The sequence below is a fragment of the Dendropsophus ebraccatus genome, chromosome 1 (genome assembly GCF_027789765.1).
Source record: "Dendropsophus ebraccatus isolate aDenEbr1 chromosome 1, aDenEbr1.pat, whole genome shotgun sequence".
Lineage (NCBI taxonomy): Eukaryota > Metazoa > Chordata > Amphibia > Anura > Hylidae > Dendropsophus > Dendropsophus ebraccatus.
The window spans coordinates 76,722,008-76,739,426 of NC_091454.1; the positions used below are offsets into that span (position 1 = coordinate 76,722,008).

General features: G+C 39.2%; 1 protein-coding gene across 3 annotated transcripts in view; it reads right to left on the reverse strand.

Annotated features, from left to right (window-relative positions):
• Window positions 1-7,437: 7,437 nt before the first annotated feature.
• The window catches only part of SLC41A2 (solute carrier family 41 member 2), a 64,218-nt gene continuing 54,236 nt past the window's right edge, over window positions 7,438-17,419 (reverse strand). For all 3 annotated transcript variants that reach the window (XM_069973682.1, XM_069973698.1, XM_069973691.1), the window contains exons 10-11: window positions 16,591-16,739; window positions 7,438-9,076 (exon numbers count right to left, since the gene is read on the reverse strand). In XM_069973682.1, coding sequence (XP_069829783.1) covers window positions 8,891-9,076; window positions 16,591-16,739 — 335 coding nt within the window. In that variant the 3' untranslated portion in view covers window positions 7,438-8,890. The remainder of the gene's footprint in view (window positions 9,077-16,590; window positions 16,740-17,419) is intronic.

Consider the following 17,419-nt stretch of genomic DNA (forward strand, 5'->3'; position numbering starts at 1 on the left):
TTTTTTCATTATAATTTTTCTCTGTCCGAAAATTTAGGGAACTGAAAGTATTCTTTGTACTCTTTGTTTCATTGCAGCCATTTCGTAAGTTTATTCTTTTCATTTTTTGCTCATTAATGTACACTCTGCACTCCATCTTCACAAAAAAATGTAGATATTTTTCAGATTTATTAAACAAGAAAAACTGATATATCCGATGGTCATAAGTATTCAGACCCTTTGAGTAGAAGCACCCTTTTGAGCTAGTACAGCCATGAGTCTTCTTGGAAATGATGGGGATCCTCTGCTATTCTTCCTTGCAGATTTACTCCCATTCCCTTAGCTTAGATGGTGAAAATTGGTGGACAGCCCATTTTCAAGTTTCTCCAGAAATGTTCGATTGGGTTTAGCACAGGGCTCTGGCTGGGCCAGTCACGAAAAGTCGCAGAATTGTTCTGAAGCCACTGCTTTGTTATTTTAGCTGTGTACTTAGGGTCATTGTCTTCTTGGGAGATGAACCTTCGGCCCAGTCTGAGATCCAGAGCACTCTGGAAGAGGTTTTTATCTAGGATCTCTCTGTACTTGGCTGCATTCATCTTTACCTTTGTAAGAGAGGTAAAGAAGAACCCCAAGATCTCTGTGGAGGAACTCCAGAGATGCAGTAGGGAGATGGGAGAAAGTTCCACAAAGTCAACTGCATCCCTCCACCAGTTGGACCTTCATGGCAATGTGTGTGCGTTTACCTGTATTCAGGTGGGTTCACACCACAGAAACCACTCTGAGAAGTTCCAGCGGATTCCGTCACTCGTACCTGCTCGCGGCGGTGCACATCTCCGCCTGTGCCATAGACACCATTCTATGGCTGGGCCAATTCCGCAGTAAGAATTGACAAGTCATTTCTTTCGGCGGATGGCGGAATTAAGTCTATGGGACAGGTGGAGTTGCGGCGAGCGTGTTGGACCAACGGAATCACCGGAACTTCTCTGTGGGGATTCCGTAGTGTGAACCCACCCTAAGGCATAAAGAGCTAATTATACTCACAGAAATATTCTCCTGATATAAAGCATCCAATAAGTTCTAAGAAACAAGATTTAAGCCATACTGTGAAACAATTTGAGGGAACTTAACCAAATTCATGTTGTTGAACAGATTTGTAAAAAATTGATGTCAAACAGATACGCCATGCGCACCCATTGACTTCAATGTAAAAAGTTGACTGTTAGCTGTCCATTTTTATAAACCGGGAAGAAATTTGTTCTTGTGACAATTTTTTGTGCATTCAAAAATGGACAGCAAATGTAACTGAGCCAAACTGAAGGCAAACTGAGACCTGATGTGTGTCGTCGTAATCAGGGGAACACTTTTATTTATGTTTTTGTGGTGCCTACAAACTGATGGAAATCATGGATGCAGACGTGAAGCAAGATCAGAGGAAAGAGGAGGCACATGCCCTACAATAAGTATTCATTGCATATCCATATCAATGCAGATCTGTAGGATAAGAGATGACTCAGTTCAGGCACTGTGTAGGACAGAATGCTATAAACCTCAGATGTTTCCAGAAGATATGACTCATGGTTCCATAGAAGGCTGCATTATAATTCTTTTCATTTACCACAAGAGTCACTGGCATATGTATTCATGATGTCAGCATCTGCAGACATCATGTGTTGTAAAACTAAAATATAGATACTAAGAAAAAAAATTCCTCTAAGAACCTCTATGCCATAGGCTGGTTCTGTCTCTGAAGAACACCTGCAGGCAGGGATACTGCCTCAGCAACCACAAAGCTATTCACTCTAAGTGTAAATCTATTTATTGATGCATTACAGATGTCAAGAAGTTTATGCAGAAGCTCAGCAAGCTGGATAGCACACACAGGACAAAGAGTACCAAGTGTGCAACTATATCTCATACCCAAAAATATATCAAGTGTTGATAAGGCCAGGTATTGGGATATTACCTACTTGCACCGTACCTATTTGACTACACCTATATAGACTGCCCTCTGAATGAGAAGATGATCAGAGGGTGACAGAGAGATGTTCTGGATGAAGAAGAGGAATGCTGGAAGCACGTCACTTAGAACAGCTCCTGGAAAGTTATCATTTGTAGACACAATCCCCAAGGACCCAGAGACTCTTATCTATAAACAATTTATGGAAAACAACTACATTGTGCTCTTGGATTCATGAAAAAGTATCTTTGTACAGAATGTATTGTTTTAACCTTTTTGACCTTCTTGAATAATAATAATAATGAATATTAATATAGATGCCATTGCGCATGACTGAATATCTAAATCACTAGCACCGCCTCATCTATGTCTTATTAGCATTTGTTACCACCCTATATTTTATCTGTCTATAAAATGTGATGACCATAATAAAACTTGGGCCATTTCTCCAGGCTTATAATCATGATACATTGTCTTATCTGTGTCAGTGACGTATAAGTAACGAGCTGGTAATACTGCAGATTCCAACTCTAGATATAATTTAAAAAACATCCTTTACCTGGGTTTTCGGCTTCTCTCCATAGAGAGAGGTCAACATCTAAATTTAGACTTAACAGTGTAATAAATAATCTATAGCTGACTCTTACCATAGCATTTAATAAATATAAAAAACAACATATATGTGGATAATATCACTAACAAGTATAGAAATATACAGGGGGTGCCTAATAAAGTGAATTACTAAAATACCAAAGTTCTATATAATTAGGTGAATGAAAAGACTGCATGGCCCTTATGGACAATATGCATGCATATAAATGTGCGCTGTAAAAATATTGTAAACAAAATGATTGTTATAAAGTCACAGCACGGCCTAATGCAGGCATAGAAAAAACTTGCTCGGCTTGGCCTCTATCCTAGATCATAGATAGGTAGGCCATATGTAACTTGCAATCCCTTTGTAAATCTAAAAGTTAGTTGTTAAAGGGGTTATCCAGCGCCACAGAAACATGGACACTTTCTTCCAGAGACAGCCCCATTCTTTTCTCCAGGTCAGGTCTGGTTTGCAATTTAGCTCCATTCAATTCAATGAAACTGTGGGGGCTGTCTCTGGAAAAAGTGGCCATGTTTTTTGTACTGCTGGATAACCCCTTTAACTGCCAGTTACTATATTTGTATTATGAATATAGTTCAAATATAGTTGTTTAGTTGAATGTTAATTATTATTAGACTGACGCTACAGTTTGGTCTAAGTATATATTAGATAGATTAGATCAATTGCTATAGTGGTATTGCTATACCGTAGCTAAACTTTAAAACCAATAAATTTTATTAGATTTGCCTTAAAATAACACACAGTCCCTAAACAAACTCAAATAAATTAATAATGAGTGTGAGATTGATCACTCGATATGCACTATAGATATAGCTAACACTGGGCGAAATATTCGACTCCTCAACCAAAACAATAATAACAATTCACTGAAGGCGGCGACACATATTTATCACCACAGTTGTATAAGTATATTTCTATACTTTTTATCTATATTACCATGTTGTTGTTATTAGATTATTTTTTTTTTTTAATAAAATGCTAGAAGTGTACTTTAAGAGCCAACTATAGATGATTCATTACAGATGTCCTCTAATGTTTATTATTTTATGTCACCTGCAATTCAAGTTCAAAACTGCTGTCAAAACTGCCCCGAAGAGACACATGGGGGGAGATTTATCAAACTGGTGTAAAGTGAAACTGGCTCAGTTGCCCCTAGCACCCAATCAGATTCCACCTTTCATTCCTCACAGATTCTTTGAAAAATGAAAGGTGGAATCTGATTGGTTGCTAGGGGCAAATAAGACAATTCTACTTCATACCAGTTTGATAAATTTCCCCCATGGTGCCTTTCATGTATCTGTCTGTGCTTCTATGAAGTACAAAAATGCCAGCATTATAATAATATTGATTTCTATAGCGCCAACAGATTCCGCAGTATTGTGGAACATGAATTGCAGTTGACAGATTTTGGTTTAGAAAAAGATTCCATAGGTTTTATTACACTGTTTAGGCTGCTGCATACGACAATTTACACAATGACCCAACCAGAAGGCCCCTCTTATGTCAGCACTTTATACTGGCAGTCTTCCAGCCATATGAAGCACTTGATCATTGCTGACTGAAACATAGTATGAATATGTGAGGTAACAATGACGGAAAATGTGCATACAGTAATAGCAGCCTGAAGGAGTTTACAGACTACAGACTTTTCCCACGGGTAATGTATACTTCCATTGTGAAAGCATTAGTCATTGCATAGCCCCTGACAGCTATGCCCCACAGATTTACTTAGATATGACGCGCAAGTAAGTGATTCACCAGCATCTGTGGAATGATGTACTACACTGAGTATTTAGACAGATCCCCTCACACAGTCTACTGTCTTTGAAGCCTACCAAGCTGAAGAAGGACAAACAGGATAATAAATTACTCTGAACAAATCACCTACCTGGTATTTAAAGCTGTAAGAAAAGTATACCTTGCAGGAAAGCTATTCTAGAGCATGCCTCAGAGGGGTCATGATGTGAGAATTTCCATGAAATAATGGCCTGTCTCTTAGTCATCATTAGAGTAATGACACCATTGCACTCTAATTACGCCTTAACCTCTGTATATTATGTTAACTTTGCAATAGATAGATGGCTCATCACTATCTTTATTATCCTATGAAGTTACATCCATTGCCTATAAATAGTTTGACAACTTTTTCATGTTTTATTCTGTATTAGAACTTTTTTTATATATATATATATATATATATATATATATATATATATATATATATATATATATATAATGCAGTGTTTGTTTCATCTCACCATAGAACATGCCTTTTTATCATGAGTTTTCAGCAACAAATTCTTCATCTGCCATATTCCCACAAAGTTGTGACTGGTGATACACCTAGATCTATTTTAGAGAGCTGTATAGTTATGCAGTATTCTATTGAAGAGGAGCTTTTCAAGGATTAACTTTTATATGCAAATATTGATTTTTTATATGCAAATATGTTCAGGTTGAGGGGAAAAAAAGTATACTCATCTGTCCCTATCCCCACTGTGCTGACACAACCTAGCCGTGCTGTGCAGCACTTTCTGGTCTCACTTTAAACATAAGGAACTGTCTGCCTGGACAATCATTGGCCACAGCAGCATCCTACCCTGGCTAGAGCTTGGATAAGTGGGCACATGTGGTGAGACCAAGTTGAGGAAGTGCTGGGCAGCTGGGAGTTGTAGTTTCAGTCACAGGTCTCACCAGCAAATCTTGAAACGCATTTAGTCAATTTTTCTAGACAAAAGCGCATACAAGGCATTATAGCAATCCAAATAGGGATTTATTAACAAATTAGAAAAGAAAGAAATGTTCAGGAGACCATTTATTTTAAACCAATCATTTTATATCAAAGATTGTCAGCTAAATCTATGCATAGTGAAAACACAAAGCCATTCGCTGCAATTTAAAACCTTCTATTACATGTACTTCAATTTTCCCATCAGGAGGGTGACGGTAGATCAGCAGAGATTAGTGGGTAATGTACTGACTGAATAGATTTGTAGACTGTTGCTAGCTATGAGTGTTCCTGGAAAGTAGTCTTATGATGATGGAAAATACACAAAATTTGCTGATAAAAATATATTTACCCAGATTAGCTATTGCAAATGTGACAATTCTGGCACCACACATGCACCACATTTAGTATGGATTTTAGACACTTTTTAGGCACTGCTCCTTTGTGCTGCAAAATGGGCGTGAAAGGGTGCGACTTGGGGGGGGGGGGGGAAGGGGTCTTGGCATAGGATGCAACTCCATGCCTCAAATGTCAAACAGCGTGTCTATGGTAGGGCTCGCGAGGCGTGCAAGCCCTCCCATAGACACACTGTTTGACACTTGAGGCAGGTGGGATTCCGCGGCGGAATTTTTGTTTATGTTTTAGCACAAGGATTTGAATTCTATTTTCTTATTATGGCATTGAAATAATTTGTGTGCCATTTTTAGCATATTTTTTTGGTAATCTCAGGAGAAGCGGGGTAGAGGCTGCTGTTTAACCCTTTCATATTTAATGGGGTTGCCCACTTTATAGTAAAAGAGTTCAGTGTACAGTATTAGCAAGTGTACTCACTGAACTTACTGACAGCAGCTCCCTGTGTGCCTCATAGAGCTAAAATCAGACTCCCTTTCTCCAGGCAGTGCTGTCCTGCTGTGTGGTGAGTCTGTCCATAAGATGGCCAACACGGAGGAGAATGTGACCAAACCCCGCCCCAAGTGTCCTCCACTGAGCCTGTATATGCCCATGGAGGACAGAATCTCCACAGAGCAGGGCAGCCCAGCCTGGAGGAGGGGTGTTTGAGTTTAGCTCTATGAGGTACACAAGGAGCTGCTGTCAGTATATACAGTATATGCCAACTGCTAGGTTTTCTTTTCAAATCGGCCGGACTTCTCATTTAAACAACAAAAACTTTAACTGAGCTTATTCTAACATATTGGTGCTAGGTATCACAGGACACCTTCAAAGGGCTTGTGCATGCTATGTCACAACACGTCAAAGCGGTTTATGTGGGAACATGTAGACCTACGCAATATTCGGTAGGTTATCTAGTGTTACACTACTCACAAAATGTTAGAGATATTTGGCTTGCAGGGGAAATTTATGGAAAACATAAAAAGCTCCTGCTCCAGTGTTATTATATCATGAAAGTAGGGCATTTAAATAAGTGTAAAAAAAAAAAAAAAGTGCCATAAAAAAAGTTTTTAAAAGTAAAAAAACAAAAAAACAAAAAAAACACTTATAAACCCCCAACAAAAGTTTAATATACCGCCTTGCCCATTATAAAAATATTTTTAAAAAAATATAAATAAATCAACATATTATATATCATAGCAAGCGGAATTGTCCGATCTATTAAAATATAACATTATTATTCCCACACGGTGAACTGTGTAAACAAAAAAAAAAAAAAAAAAAAAAAAAAGAACACCAGGATTGCTGATATATCAGAAAAAAAATTCATAAAAAGCAATCAAAATTTTTCTGTTACACCAATATGTTACACCAAAGAAAAACAACACCCCAAACAGCCCTGTAGTTGAAAAAATAAAAGCGCTATGGCTTTTAGAAGGCGGGGAGAAACATTGCATTAATTTGACCCAGACATTCATGCATTGATGGGCTCGGTCTTGAAGGGGTTAACTTTTTGGGGCACAGAGTTACAAGCCCATACATGGTGACTCACTGGTGCCCACTGGTCCCTCGTCCAGCATAGAAGGATCAGTCTTAGATTCCATGCATTGCTTCAGTCAGTGTCAGAACTTTTGTAGCCTCTTGCATTAGATCCACGGAATGAAAAAGCATTACATAATATCATATCTTAAAAGGATATATATAACCCCTATTCAGATGCAAAGATATGTGTAAAGTTGTACAAATCAAAAACTCAAGGACAAACTATTCAATGTGTATGAGAGACTTTATTGGCAGCTTCGGGCTTTGCTGTGTAATGCCCAGTTTGGTGAGTAATACAATTATATGCTCAACCCTTCTTAAGCAGCCTCAACCCTTTTGTTAAAACGTGTACTCAACAGACGATTTGGCAAAGGATAAAGACAATGTTGTAACAACATTTGACACACTACATAATCTCTTGTGTTCATTTCAAACAATACCATTAAAGTCAATAAGAAAAATAAAATAAAGGGGTTATACAGTTACAGTATGAAGAAAGAATGCACAACACTGTTCCACATAGATGTTTGTGAGATTCCCTCTTACCATGCAGGTTTCAGATGCAAAATACAACATGGGGATCGATTTTAAAAATATATTCATCATCTTCAAAGTGCTATATTTCCAAGGAGGGGTGAAGACCGTACCAGTCAGCCATGGTAAGTCCTCAGCTTACCAACAGCAAGTGTGGACTCTTTTTCATATATCTAGAAAATGAATTCCCTACAGCTTACGCAGAACACACATATAGACTAGAACTTACAGTGCTTCACTGGGACCTATATTCAAAATGAAAATACTAAGAAGGAAAACATAATTATTTCCTAATAGAAAAGTATTTTGTATTAGTACCTTACTAAAACGTAGTTGTGCTGAATTACTATACCTTTTTACATAAAGTTCTGATCAACCTGGCACATGTTGATTACTTCCAAGTAATTTTTTTTTTACATTGAAAAAGTGGCACAGTCACAAACTTATCACTAAAATTACCATTGGCCCATGGAGGCACTTCTGTTGGAAATGTATAGCGTTAAACAAACAATTCATTGACCAATGCACCAATATGTGAATGGTTTTGAGTCCAATACATATTAAATTGCATTTCACCGACTTCTGAGATATCAGAAAAGAAACTATATTTTGATTTAACTAAAAATTTGCAATTCAGAGAACAATGCCAGCTTTAATTATTATTATCGGCACTATCAATAGCTGGCATCTTCAACAACAGACAGTTGCTGGAGAAGTTGTAAGAAGAAGAGAATAAATTACATACAAATATAAGACGACAAAGTGAGACAGGAAAAACAACGTACCATTATTATTTATGCTACTTAAATCAGTCAAAATGTTACATAAAAAGGTATCAGAATAATACCTGGAAATATGGAATACCCTCTGGAAACGAAAAACAAAGTCATGAAACATGCATATATCATTAGATAAAGTGCAGTTAGCAAAGTATGCAACCTCCCCAATCCTCTCGATCCTTAAAGGATTGGAAACTTGGAAAAATTAAAGGATTTTCATCCAAAATAAAACCTGAAATAAAAACAAAATGTCCTGTTTTGTGTAGTTGGTTTTGCATGGAATTAGATATTTATGATGTCCCAGTTTGCCCCTCAGGAATGATTATCTAGGCACACTAAAAGGCTGGAAGTCCAAGGTATACTCGCTAGTCACCAACATCGCCATCTCTGTCCCCGATAAGCCAAAGGATATGGAAACTAATGGCAAGTAAAGCAGTTCCTAAGAGATCTCCCAATGCAGTAAGATACGGAATGGAAAAACTGTCTGGATCCTTTCCTTTCCTCCAAATGTGATGTACCATCCAGTCTGCGATCCACAGCAGAGCAAATACCTAGAAGAGATAAATCATTGATGAAAAGGATTTGACTGTAAGGCTCCATACCAGCAGTGGAACAACCATGGATTAACACACACAAGCCCTGGATTATTTGTCAGGGAGAGTCAAACAGGCGACATACTGATCAGCTATTTTCCTGCACTTATGAAAACACTAAAGGACTGTACAAATCTGAATTAATTAGTAGAAGACATATTCTAGTCATTGCTAGACAGTAGAATTTAAAATTATTTCAATAAGATACCAAAATGTCTTCTGAAGCTTCAATCAATGTTTCATGTTAATTTGCAGAGGAAAACATAACTTTAGAATTTGAATTTTAGGACATTTATTCAAAATTTGTTTAGATTAAAACATCAAAAAGTTTTTACTGAAATACCCCTATAAAAAGGTATAATTTAATCATTTTTATCCCTATTAAACAAATACTTGGTTCAATAATCATGGCTTGTAAATATTAAAATAAAATGTCCCCCTGTATGTAAAATTACATATGGATGACTGCAGTAATGTGAATTTTAAAATTCTGCCAATATGTTATTATAAATCCATTAAAATAAAACAAATTCCCTACAGATGTGACAAACAGGACAGCCCTTGGCCAGTGATTGGCTGAGTGTGCTGTCACTGAAGAGATAAGAGAAGCATCAGTGGTGAGCAGGAAACATGGGCAAAAGGCTGCAGGACACCGGGGAGAATAGGTAAGTATAGACTTTATCATTTTTACACTGCCATCAGCTGTAGGCCGCACACCACTACACGTAGTGATGGGCGGCCAGCAGCCGATGGTTTATAAACATGTTTAAACTACAACGATCAGTGATAATTGGCTTTTTGGCTGACCGTTGTCTTTATTACACGGAGCCATAGTCTGCCAAATGGGCCTGATCGGGCAGACTATAGCTCTGTAATAGGGCCCTTATTCATCCATCTGTCAAAACATGGGTGCTAGCATTCTGTTGTTACCCTGTTTTGTGCTACAATAAATGACAAAGGCAAATAATGGATGAATGGATTAAAAAAGTGGGGGTTTGAAATATTTTTTCCATTCTGCTCTGGCATCTTTGTGTTAGGCTGCATTCACACAGAACCCAGACGTGGAAGGCGCCCCCCCCCCTGCAGGGGCAGCATCTCTGATATGATGCTGGGAGCGGGGGAACTGTATGGTTATGTGCTGCGTTGTAATGAAGTAGCTAGCTGTGTGGCTCTGTCATATTCATACAGTTCCCCTGCCCCCAGCATCATAGTCCAGCCCAAGTCTTCTTTATCTCTGTCCCATGAGCGGCTTGCATTCGCCTACCCAGTTTGACTGACAGCCACGAGGTAGGACATGGGCCGGACTCGCCCAAGCTCTGCTCGAGACTGGCCCCCTTGGGAAGTTCTGCCTTACCTGCATATTTACAAAAAGGTTTGCCAATGGAGAGTTCTATTGAAATGAGGGGCCCTGTCTAGCCACAGGCTTACCTACACCCTTATTTTTCTGCTCACAGGTCTGCTTTTAAGCAGATGCAATGCACACTCACCTCCCTTCCCTATATCTACACTCCCATATGCTCACAGTTTTCTTAATACCTTCCATGTTTAAACAAAAACTCTGCTTGCCTACAATGCCATATTTTAGCTGTATAACACCACACTGTGTGTATACACAAGCCCCTTCATTGCTGAAGCCCGAATCATTATGCATCTGTTAGGTGTGCTGACCTAAGTCCAAAAACATATTTAACAGCATGTTTACCTTGGAGGACCTCCTCAGTAACGCTGACTTCACTCTTTCTTCTTCAAACAACAAATGAAAGCCTGTAAACTGCTATACTGTGTTCATGACGCTGCAATATTTCATGATCACAGCTCAAGACTGTACAGTATGTGGCAAGTGTGTCTGGAGAATAAATTACAGCACATCTGTCATAAAACAAATGCACTTTAGGTACTAACTTTTAACTCTTTGTGACATGGTACGTGACTGAGGATCTGAACTCTGGTACACTATCTCACAGTTAATACTGTCAAATCAAACTTCTTTTTAAAGGGGACCTGTCAGTAATGTTATGCCTGAAACAGAGTGGTCCATCGCGGCAACCTTGATTGGTAGATCTCTCCATGTCTGGGTATAGTGACATATCTATTGATCAAGGCCAGTGAGGAATTGAAAAGCCACTAGGGACCAGTCTTGATGACTCGTGGTTCAGTCAGGATAAATGTGACAGGTCCCTTTTGGAGCCCTATCTACTGCTCTTCTTAGGATATGAAGGTTTTTCAGTCCTAAGGCTGGGTTCACACATACAGTAGCATATTGGTTAGTATTTGATCTTCATTTTGGTCAGTGTTCATTTAAAACCACATAATGCCACTGATACGTTTTTCTGTTTTGGACCCAATACTTTTTGACAAAAATACTGAGCTCTATCACCACCACGGTTTCCCTGCAGCTTCCCTACTGGCTAAATTATAGACAACAATCCTTGTACAATCCTAGTAAAATAGTCGATGACACAAGAATGTTTTACCACCTTCTTAGCAATTATTTTTTTTATTATACATATGGTGTCAGTAGTGTGGTATAATAAAATGTGGGCCCCTTTCACTCTAGCGTTTTCTACCAGGAAGAGAGTGGTTAGTAGCATATTGTCAATCAGAAATCACGGCAATGGCTTCATATGCTTCTAGAGCCTGAAAACTTCAAGGTGGTTTCCACAGTTCACAAATCAAGCCCTTTAGTTTTTTTTCTGTAATTTCTATAAAGTCCAAAAGCTAAACTATACTGGTATACTTACTGTTAAAGAGATTATGGAGGCTTTAAAAAAAAAAAAAAAAAAAAAAAAAACATGGACGCTTTCCTCCACAAATAGCACCACTTTTGTCCTCAGTTTGTGTGTGGTATTGCGACTCAATTGACATGAATGAAACTGAACTGTAGTACCATACACAACCTGGGGACAGGCGTGGTGCTGTTTTTGTAAGAAAGTAAGCACAAGCCTCATGGTGCAAATCTAAATGACAAAAGTAAGAATGAAGCTATATGCACCAGCTGACTGTTAACTCTCAGATCTTTTGTAACCTATCCAAGATGCTAGCGTAGAAAGAACAGTAGAACAAGGAAAATATATTGTTTCTGTTCTAGAGAGCATTGTAAATCAACTTTAGAACACAAGCAGCCAGCTACAAATACCCATATCAATACAGTCAATGCCATACACTGCAGCTTCATAGTCTGTGAAAGCGCTTAAACCCACAAGTCTAATCCCACTCAGCTTTATTGATGTCACTTTGTAAAATGTGGAATGTAATATTGACGGATACAACCCAACGGCATTCATCGGCAGCAACACAGAGAACCTTTTCACAGGGCAGAGAGCGCATTCAATTAGATAAACATGCTTACCAAAAATAATGATGGAAGTAATGGAATTAGAACTTCTACATTGGCCATCCATTGGATGGCCCATGGTGAGGGTTATGCCTAGCAATTAGAGAAAATATATCTACAACATTGGTCGGTAACCCAAAGCCTTCCTTTAACAGCAGTAGCCACAAAAACATTATTCTGATTTTTTAGCCTTGGTTACTAGGCCTCAGTAAAAGTACCAGTGCCTGATGTACTGCACTAGTTACCTTTTATAGGAGCGAGAATGCAAGTTCTGGAACCTGCGCAGAGGCCAAGTTACAGTGAGGGAGGTGTTATATGCAGAAGCGCAATAAGGGGTAGGAAAATTAACTGCAGGGTGCCAATCAGTGTGTTGTCCAGCCGTAGCCACTGATTGGCTTGGCGGGAGAGCAGAAAGCCAGGACCCCATGCAGAAAGGAGACAGGCAATGTATATACAGACAGTGCGGGAGACGAGTGGGAGACGATGAAGGGGTTAAGGGGGCGGCTGCATTACATACTCGCAGGGGTCTGAAAGATGTAGTCACAGTATGTAGTCACAGGGGCCTGCCAGGACCTTAGCTCGTAGCGGATCTCGCTGCAAAACTCACAGCTAGATTTCCGCTGCGAGTTAGTATGTGTGAAGGCACCCTTTAGCTGCATAAATAGTTTAATGAGAGCTGCCGCTCCCAATGCAGGCAGTGTCTCTGTAACACACTGCGTGTGCCGACATAGGAAAGACCAGGAAACATAGAAGATTGTCGGCAGAAAGCCCTTTTAGTATTTCCCTTCTTATTATCTTAGGATAGATATATGTTTATCCCTGGCGTTTTTAAAGTCTTTTATTATAGATTTACTAACCACATCTGCTGAAAGTTTGTTCCAAGCACCTACTACTCTTTCAGTAAAGTAAGATTTTCTCCTGTTGCTTCTGATCTTTAATAATAATGTGTGCCAGTACAAAAGCAGCAGTTGAGCAATGTGAATTTTTTTTTCTATTTTCATCACACACAGAAGAGCCTTATACTATACGGGGCTGCACAGAGGGACCCAATACTATAAAATGACACAGAAGAGGCTATCTACTTTATGGGGGCTGCACATAGGGGCCTAATTCTATATGGCGCAGCACAGAGGTTGGCCTAATGGGGGTATAAAGAGACGCTAACTACTAAGAGCAGGTACAGAGGGGTCTAACTACTATATTGTAACACAGGTTGCCCAACTACTATATAAGGGCACAGAAGGAGTTTCTTTAGGTGTGAAGACTGTGCAGAGAAGAGCATGAGCCATGGCCAGGAGAAGTGTTCATGATGGCCTAGGCTGGATGGGGAAGAACAGGAAGAATGAACAGCTCCAATCAGAGAAGATGTAACCTTTGATTCACAAAGAGAAGAGGCCCCATGTGAGTCAATGGATGTAACTGCATTATAATCACTTATTTGGTCTGCAGAGGTATGTCGAGCTGGTATCTATCCTTTTATGGGCATTGTATAGGGGTATATTGGCCTTGGTATAGTGGATTTTACTCACTAGTCGTGTGGTGGTATTCGTAATTATGTTGTGGTGTTATATGTCCCTTGTAAACTGGGACTATTGATCTTAGTATACTAGATTTGGTCAGCAACAGTATGTGACAGTAATATTTGCCCCTTGTTTACCAGTATTGTTGGTAATAATTGTCTTGGTATACTGGATTTGGTTTATAACCCATGGTGAAAATATGTATGGTAATAATATTTGCTCATATATATTGGTGTTATTTGGTGACTGTATTTTAGGGGTATATGGTATCATGCATGAAAAATTCTTGCATGTAAAAGTGTACCGTCATTTAAAATATTTTTGAAGAAATCAATAGTACAAGCGATTTTATGAAACTAATTTTGCTAGGCAAATAAGCATCTTTCTGTACTCCTCCCCCCTCACATCATATCTGTTCATTATCAAGGCAAAGTCATTTACATTACAGAGGAGCAAAGTGAAAATGGGTTTGCTGTGTCGATTCTAACCTATGAAGGGGGCATGGGCTGAGGAGGAGAGCAGGAAGAGCAGGCTAACAGCTTATGCAGTTTGGAGACTGTCTGGGCACAAAAACGCTGGATTCACAGGTCAGAAAGCTCAGTGCTGGTCTGGTAACTTGGTGAGAGAAGATTGCAGGATGTTGTACTCTCTGCTGTACATGGGCTGTTTTTCTCCTCTGTCTGCTCACTCACCCCCCTCTACCCCTTCCCTCTCCATAGACCATAATGAACACAGAAGTCCTGTTTCTTCTGTAGTGGTGGTGTGGGGGGGAGGCTGCAAAACAGCTTTTTGAGAACAGAAGGAAACGCTTTTGCTAAATAAAACCTAGTACAGAGTTTCTTAAATTTGCTTGTAGTATTGATTTATGTACGGTTACACTATAAGATAGATAAAGAGGTTGATAATGTTATTACCTTTCCACGTGGTTAACGTCTCCAATTCAAGTCAGTTTGGAAATGGGAATTTTTTATTTTTCAAGTGAAAAGATGTGAGATTTTTAACATGAAAATCAGTGAGTTAACCACGTTCATTAATGTTCATGTGAACATGTCATAACAATGCTATTGGGGATGAGTATGGAGGCTGAGGGGTGGGCCCAAGATACTCCAGTCTAACAGTGACTAAGCTACATTATCCTCTACTTCAAGTTGGTATATTTTGCTACACAATAATTAACCATAAGAAAGAAAACATTCCCTGGCATAGCCCTGTATTTTCTCTGTCTCTTCAGCTCAGAATTACCAGTTACCCGCTTTATATCTATGTCATTCTTGCTCACTTGTCACTGTATCTTTTATAGAGTGTTGGCTTATCCCAATCTGTAAACATTAATAAATACAAATATAAAAAGAATGAAAAAATAATACAGGGAAAGTGTCTTTCTGCTGCCAGATAATTCACAGAGCTGCAGCACATGCATATTGAATAGACGGCTAAACAAGTGCTGTCAAATTTATACACTGTGAGGTTGCCTTCCTGGAGAAAAGCTAAATAAAATATTGAATGCTAAACAAGATAAAAGGGCACTGTGGTCCAGGTGCGTCCTATGAATAATAAACCATACAAGTCTCGAAAGACTAATAAGTGGTACAGTACTTAGTGTGCAGAAGTGAAACATCTCCAACCTCTGTATCATTACTGCTATTCTATTCTTCTATGGAAACCACTTGCTTTTCAAGCTGAAAATCATTGAACAATTTATTGTTTTGCTGTTGACATGAATAAGGTATGTTGGCTTAAATATCCCCACCAGCTCAAAGCCTTTCCAGCTATATTGTGGCTGGTTTTTAAAGCAAAAATGTAACTGTCTAGATGTGTGGTAGATGAACTTGCCTACTGTAGAGTAACAAACTTTGGACAGAGTTGAATTATTTCTTATTTTTCCTAGCCACCCAAAATACTCCATTACTTAGGTTGTGTTCACACTAGCTTCTGTTTATAACAGAAGCATGATATGAAAGGTCAGTTTTCCAACTCTTGATTTGAAGTCTTGATTTAAAGAATCAGAGATGATGTACATATATTCACATCCACTTCGGGATCTCTGCAAACATTTGATTTTTCATTGAATAGAGGCCGAACAACACTGACAGCTCACACAATGGAAAGTGCGGCTTTCCATTGTGTGCTATGGTGAATTCGGATGCGCCCACATCCCAATTCAGCACAAATGAAGTTCATCTGGCCGGTCCTGTGAGATGATCTTCACTGACACTAGCCGTTCTGTGACACGGCCGGGTCACAGAACAGCTGGTGTGATACAGCGTGTGAACCCTAGGGCTGCATCAAACTTCTGCATCCATGGGGAGTCAAATGCTGAATGTTCAGGTTTAGAGAACGCTGCCAAACCTTAAGAGTTTGGCATCTTCTCTCAACACAGTGTATGCATTAGACGTGTCTAGGGTAGCATAAGTTCAAAATCGAGTTGTGTTTATAGGGGCTACCCAGGATAGCTTTTAATGAAAGAAATAAAGGTTTGTGGTGTAGTACTAATGTGGTATTGATAAACACATACAAGATTTGGATAATAAAATACAGAAATCAAGCAAACAGAAGATACAAGATGCGACATAGGACACTTAACCATCAAAACGCCATTGCAATTTTGTGTTTCCTACCTGTAAAAGAGCCGCCAATAAATAAACCATTATAAAGATAGGTGTCAGGGACGTGTGACCGCTCTTCATTAAATAGATGGTGTATAAAAAAATTAAGTGTCCGGGGATAACAAGAGAGAGAAGAACTTGAGCCGATTTCTTATTCACCCCTGTGAAAGAAAAGGACTTGCATTTATGGGTCTGCGGGTCATACAGTCATTAACGTAATGAAATCCTGCTCAATAATTTATTTTTAGGATTCACTTTCATCAATCATTATGCAGTGATAAAACCGCATCTTAGGAGTGTCTATGTCAGTAATTTCCAACCTCTGGTTACCCATCTCTTATGGCACTACTCTATGGGATGCAGGTACTTCATCCAATCAATGCCAGGGTAAATCACAATCATGAGGAATATACTGGAGGTCAACAGCCCATTACCCAATTCTATTGCACATTGCAACAAAAGAGAGAAATGACCACAAAGAGTATGCGGCAAAAGTGAAATCTTTAGGTCTGAATATTGATATAACGATACATAAGACACTCCCTCCCCCCAACCCCAGCAATGTCACCGGAGAGTAAATGATGCATTACACCTATTGGTGCCTATTGAGATCAACAAGCTATCTGAAATGTATGGATATACTACATCCTATGCATACACAACTTAACTCTCTGGTCTTGTATAAGAGGTGACTCTTAACGTAAATCGAATGTACCACCGGTAAATCGCTTCTGTGATTTTTACATGGATAGACCGGGGCCGGGATGCCAATGCACTACCGAGCACTGGCCGGGGGTGGAGCACTGAAGGTGGGCCCGTCCGCCCCCCCCCCCCCCCCCCC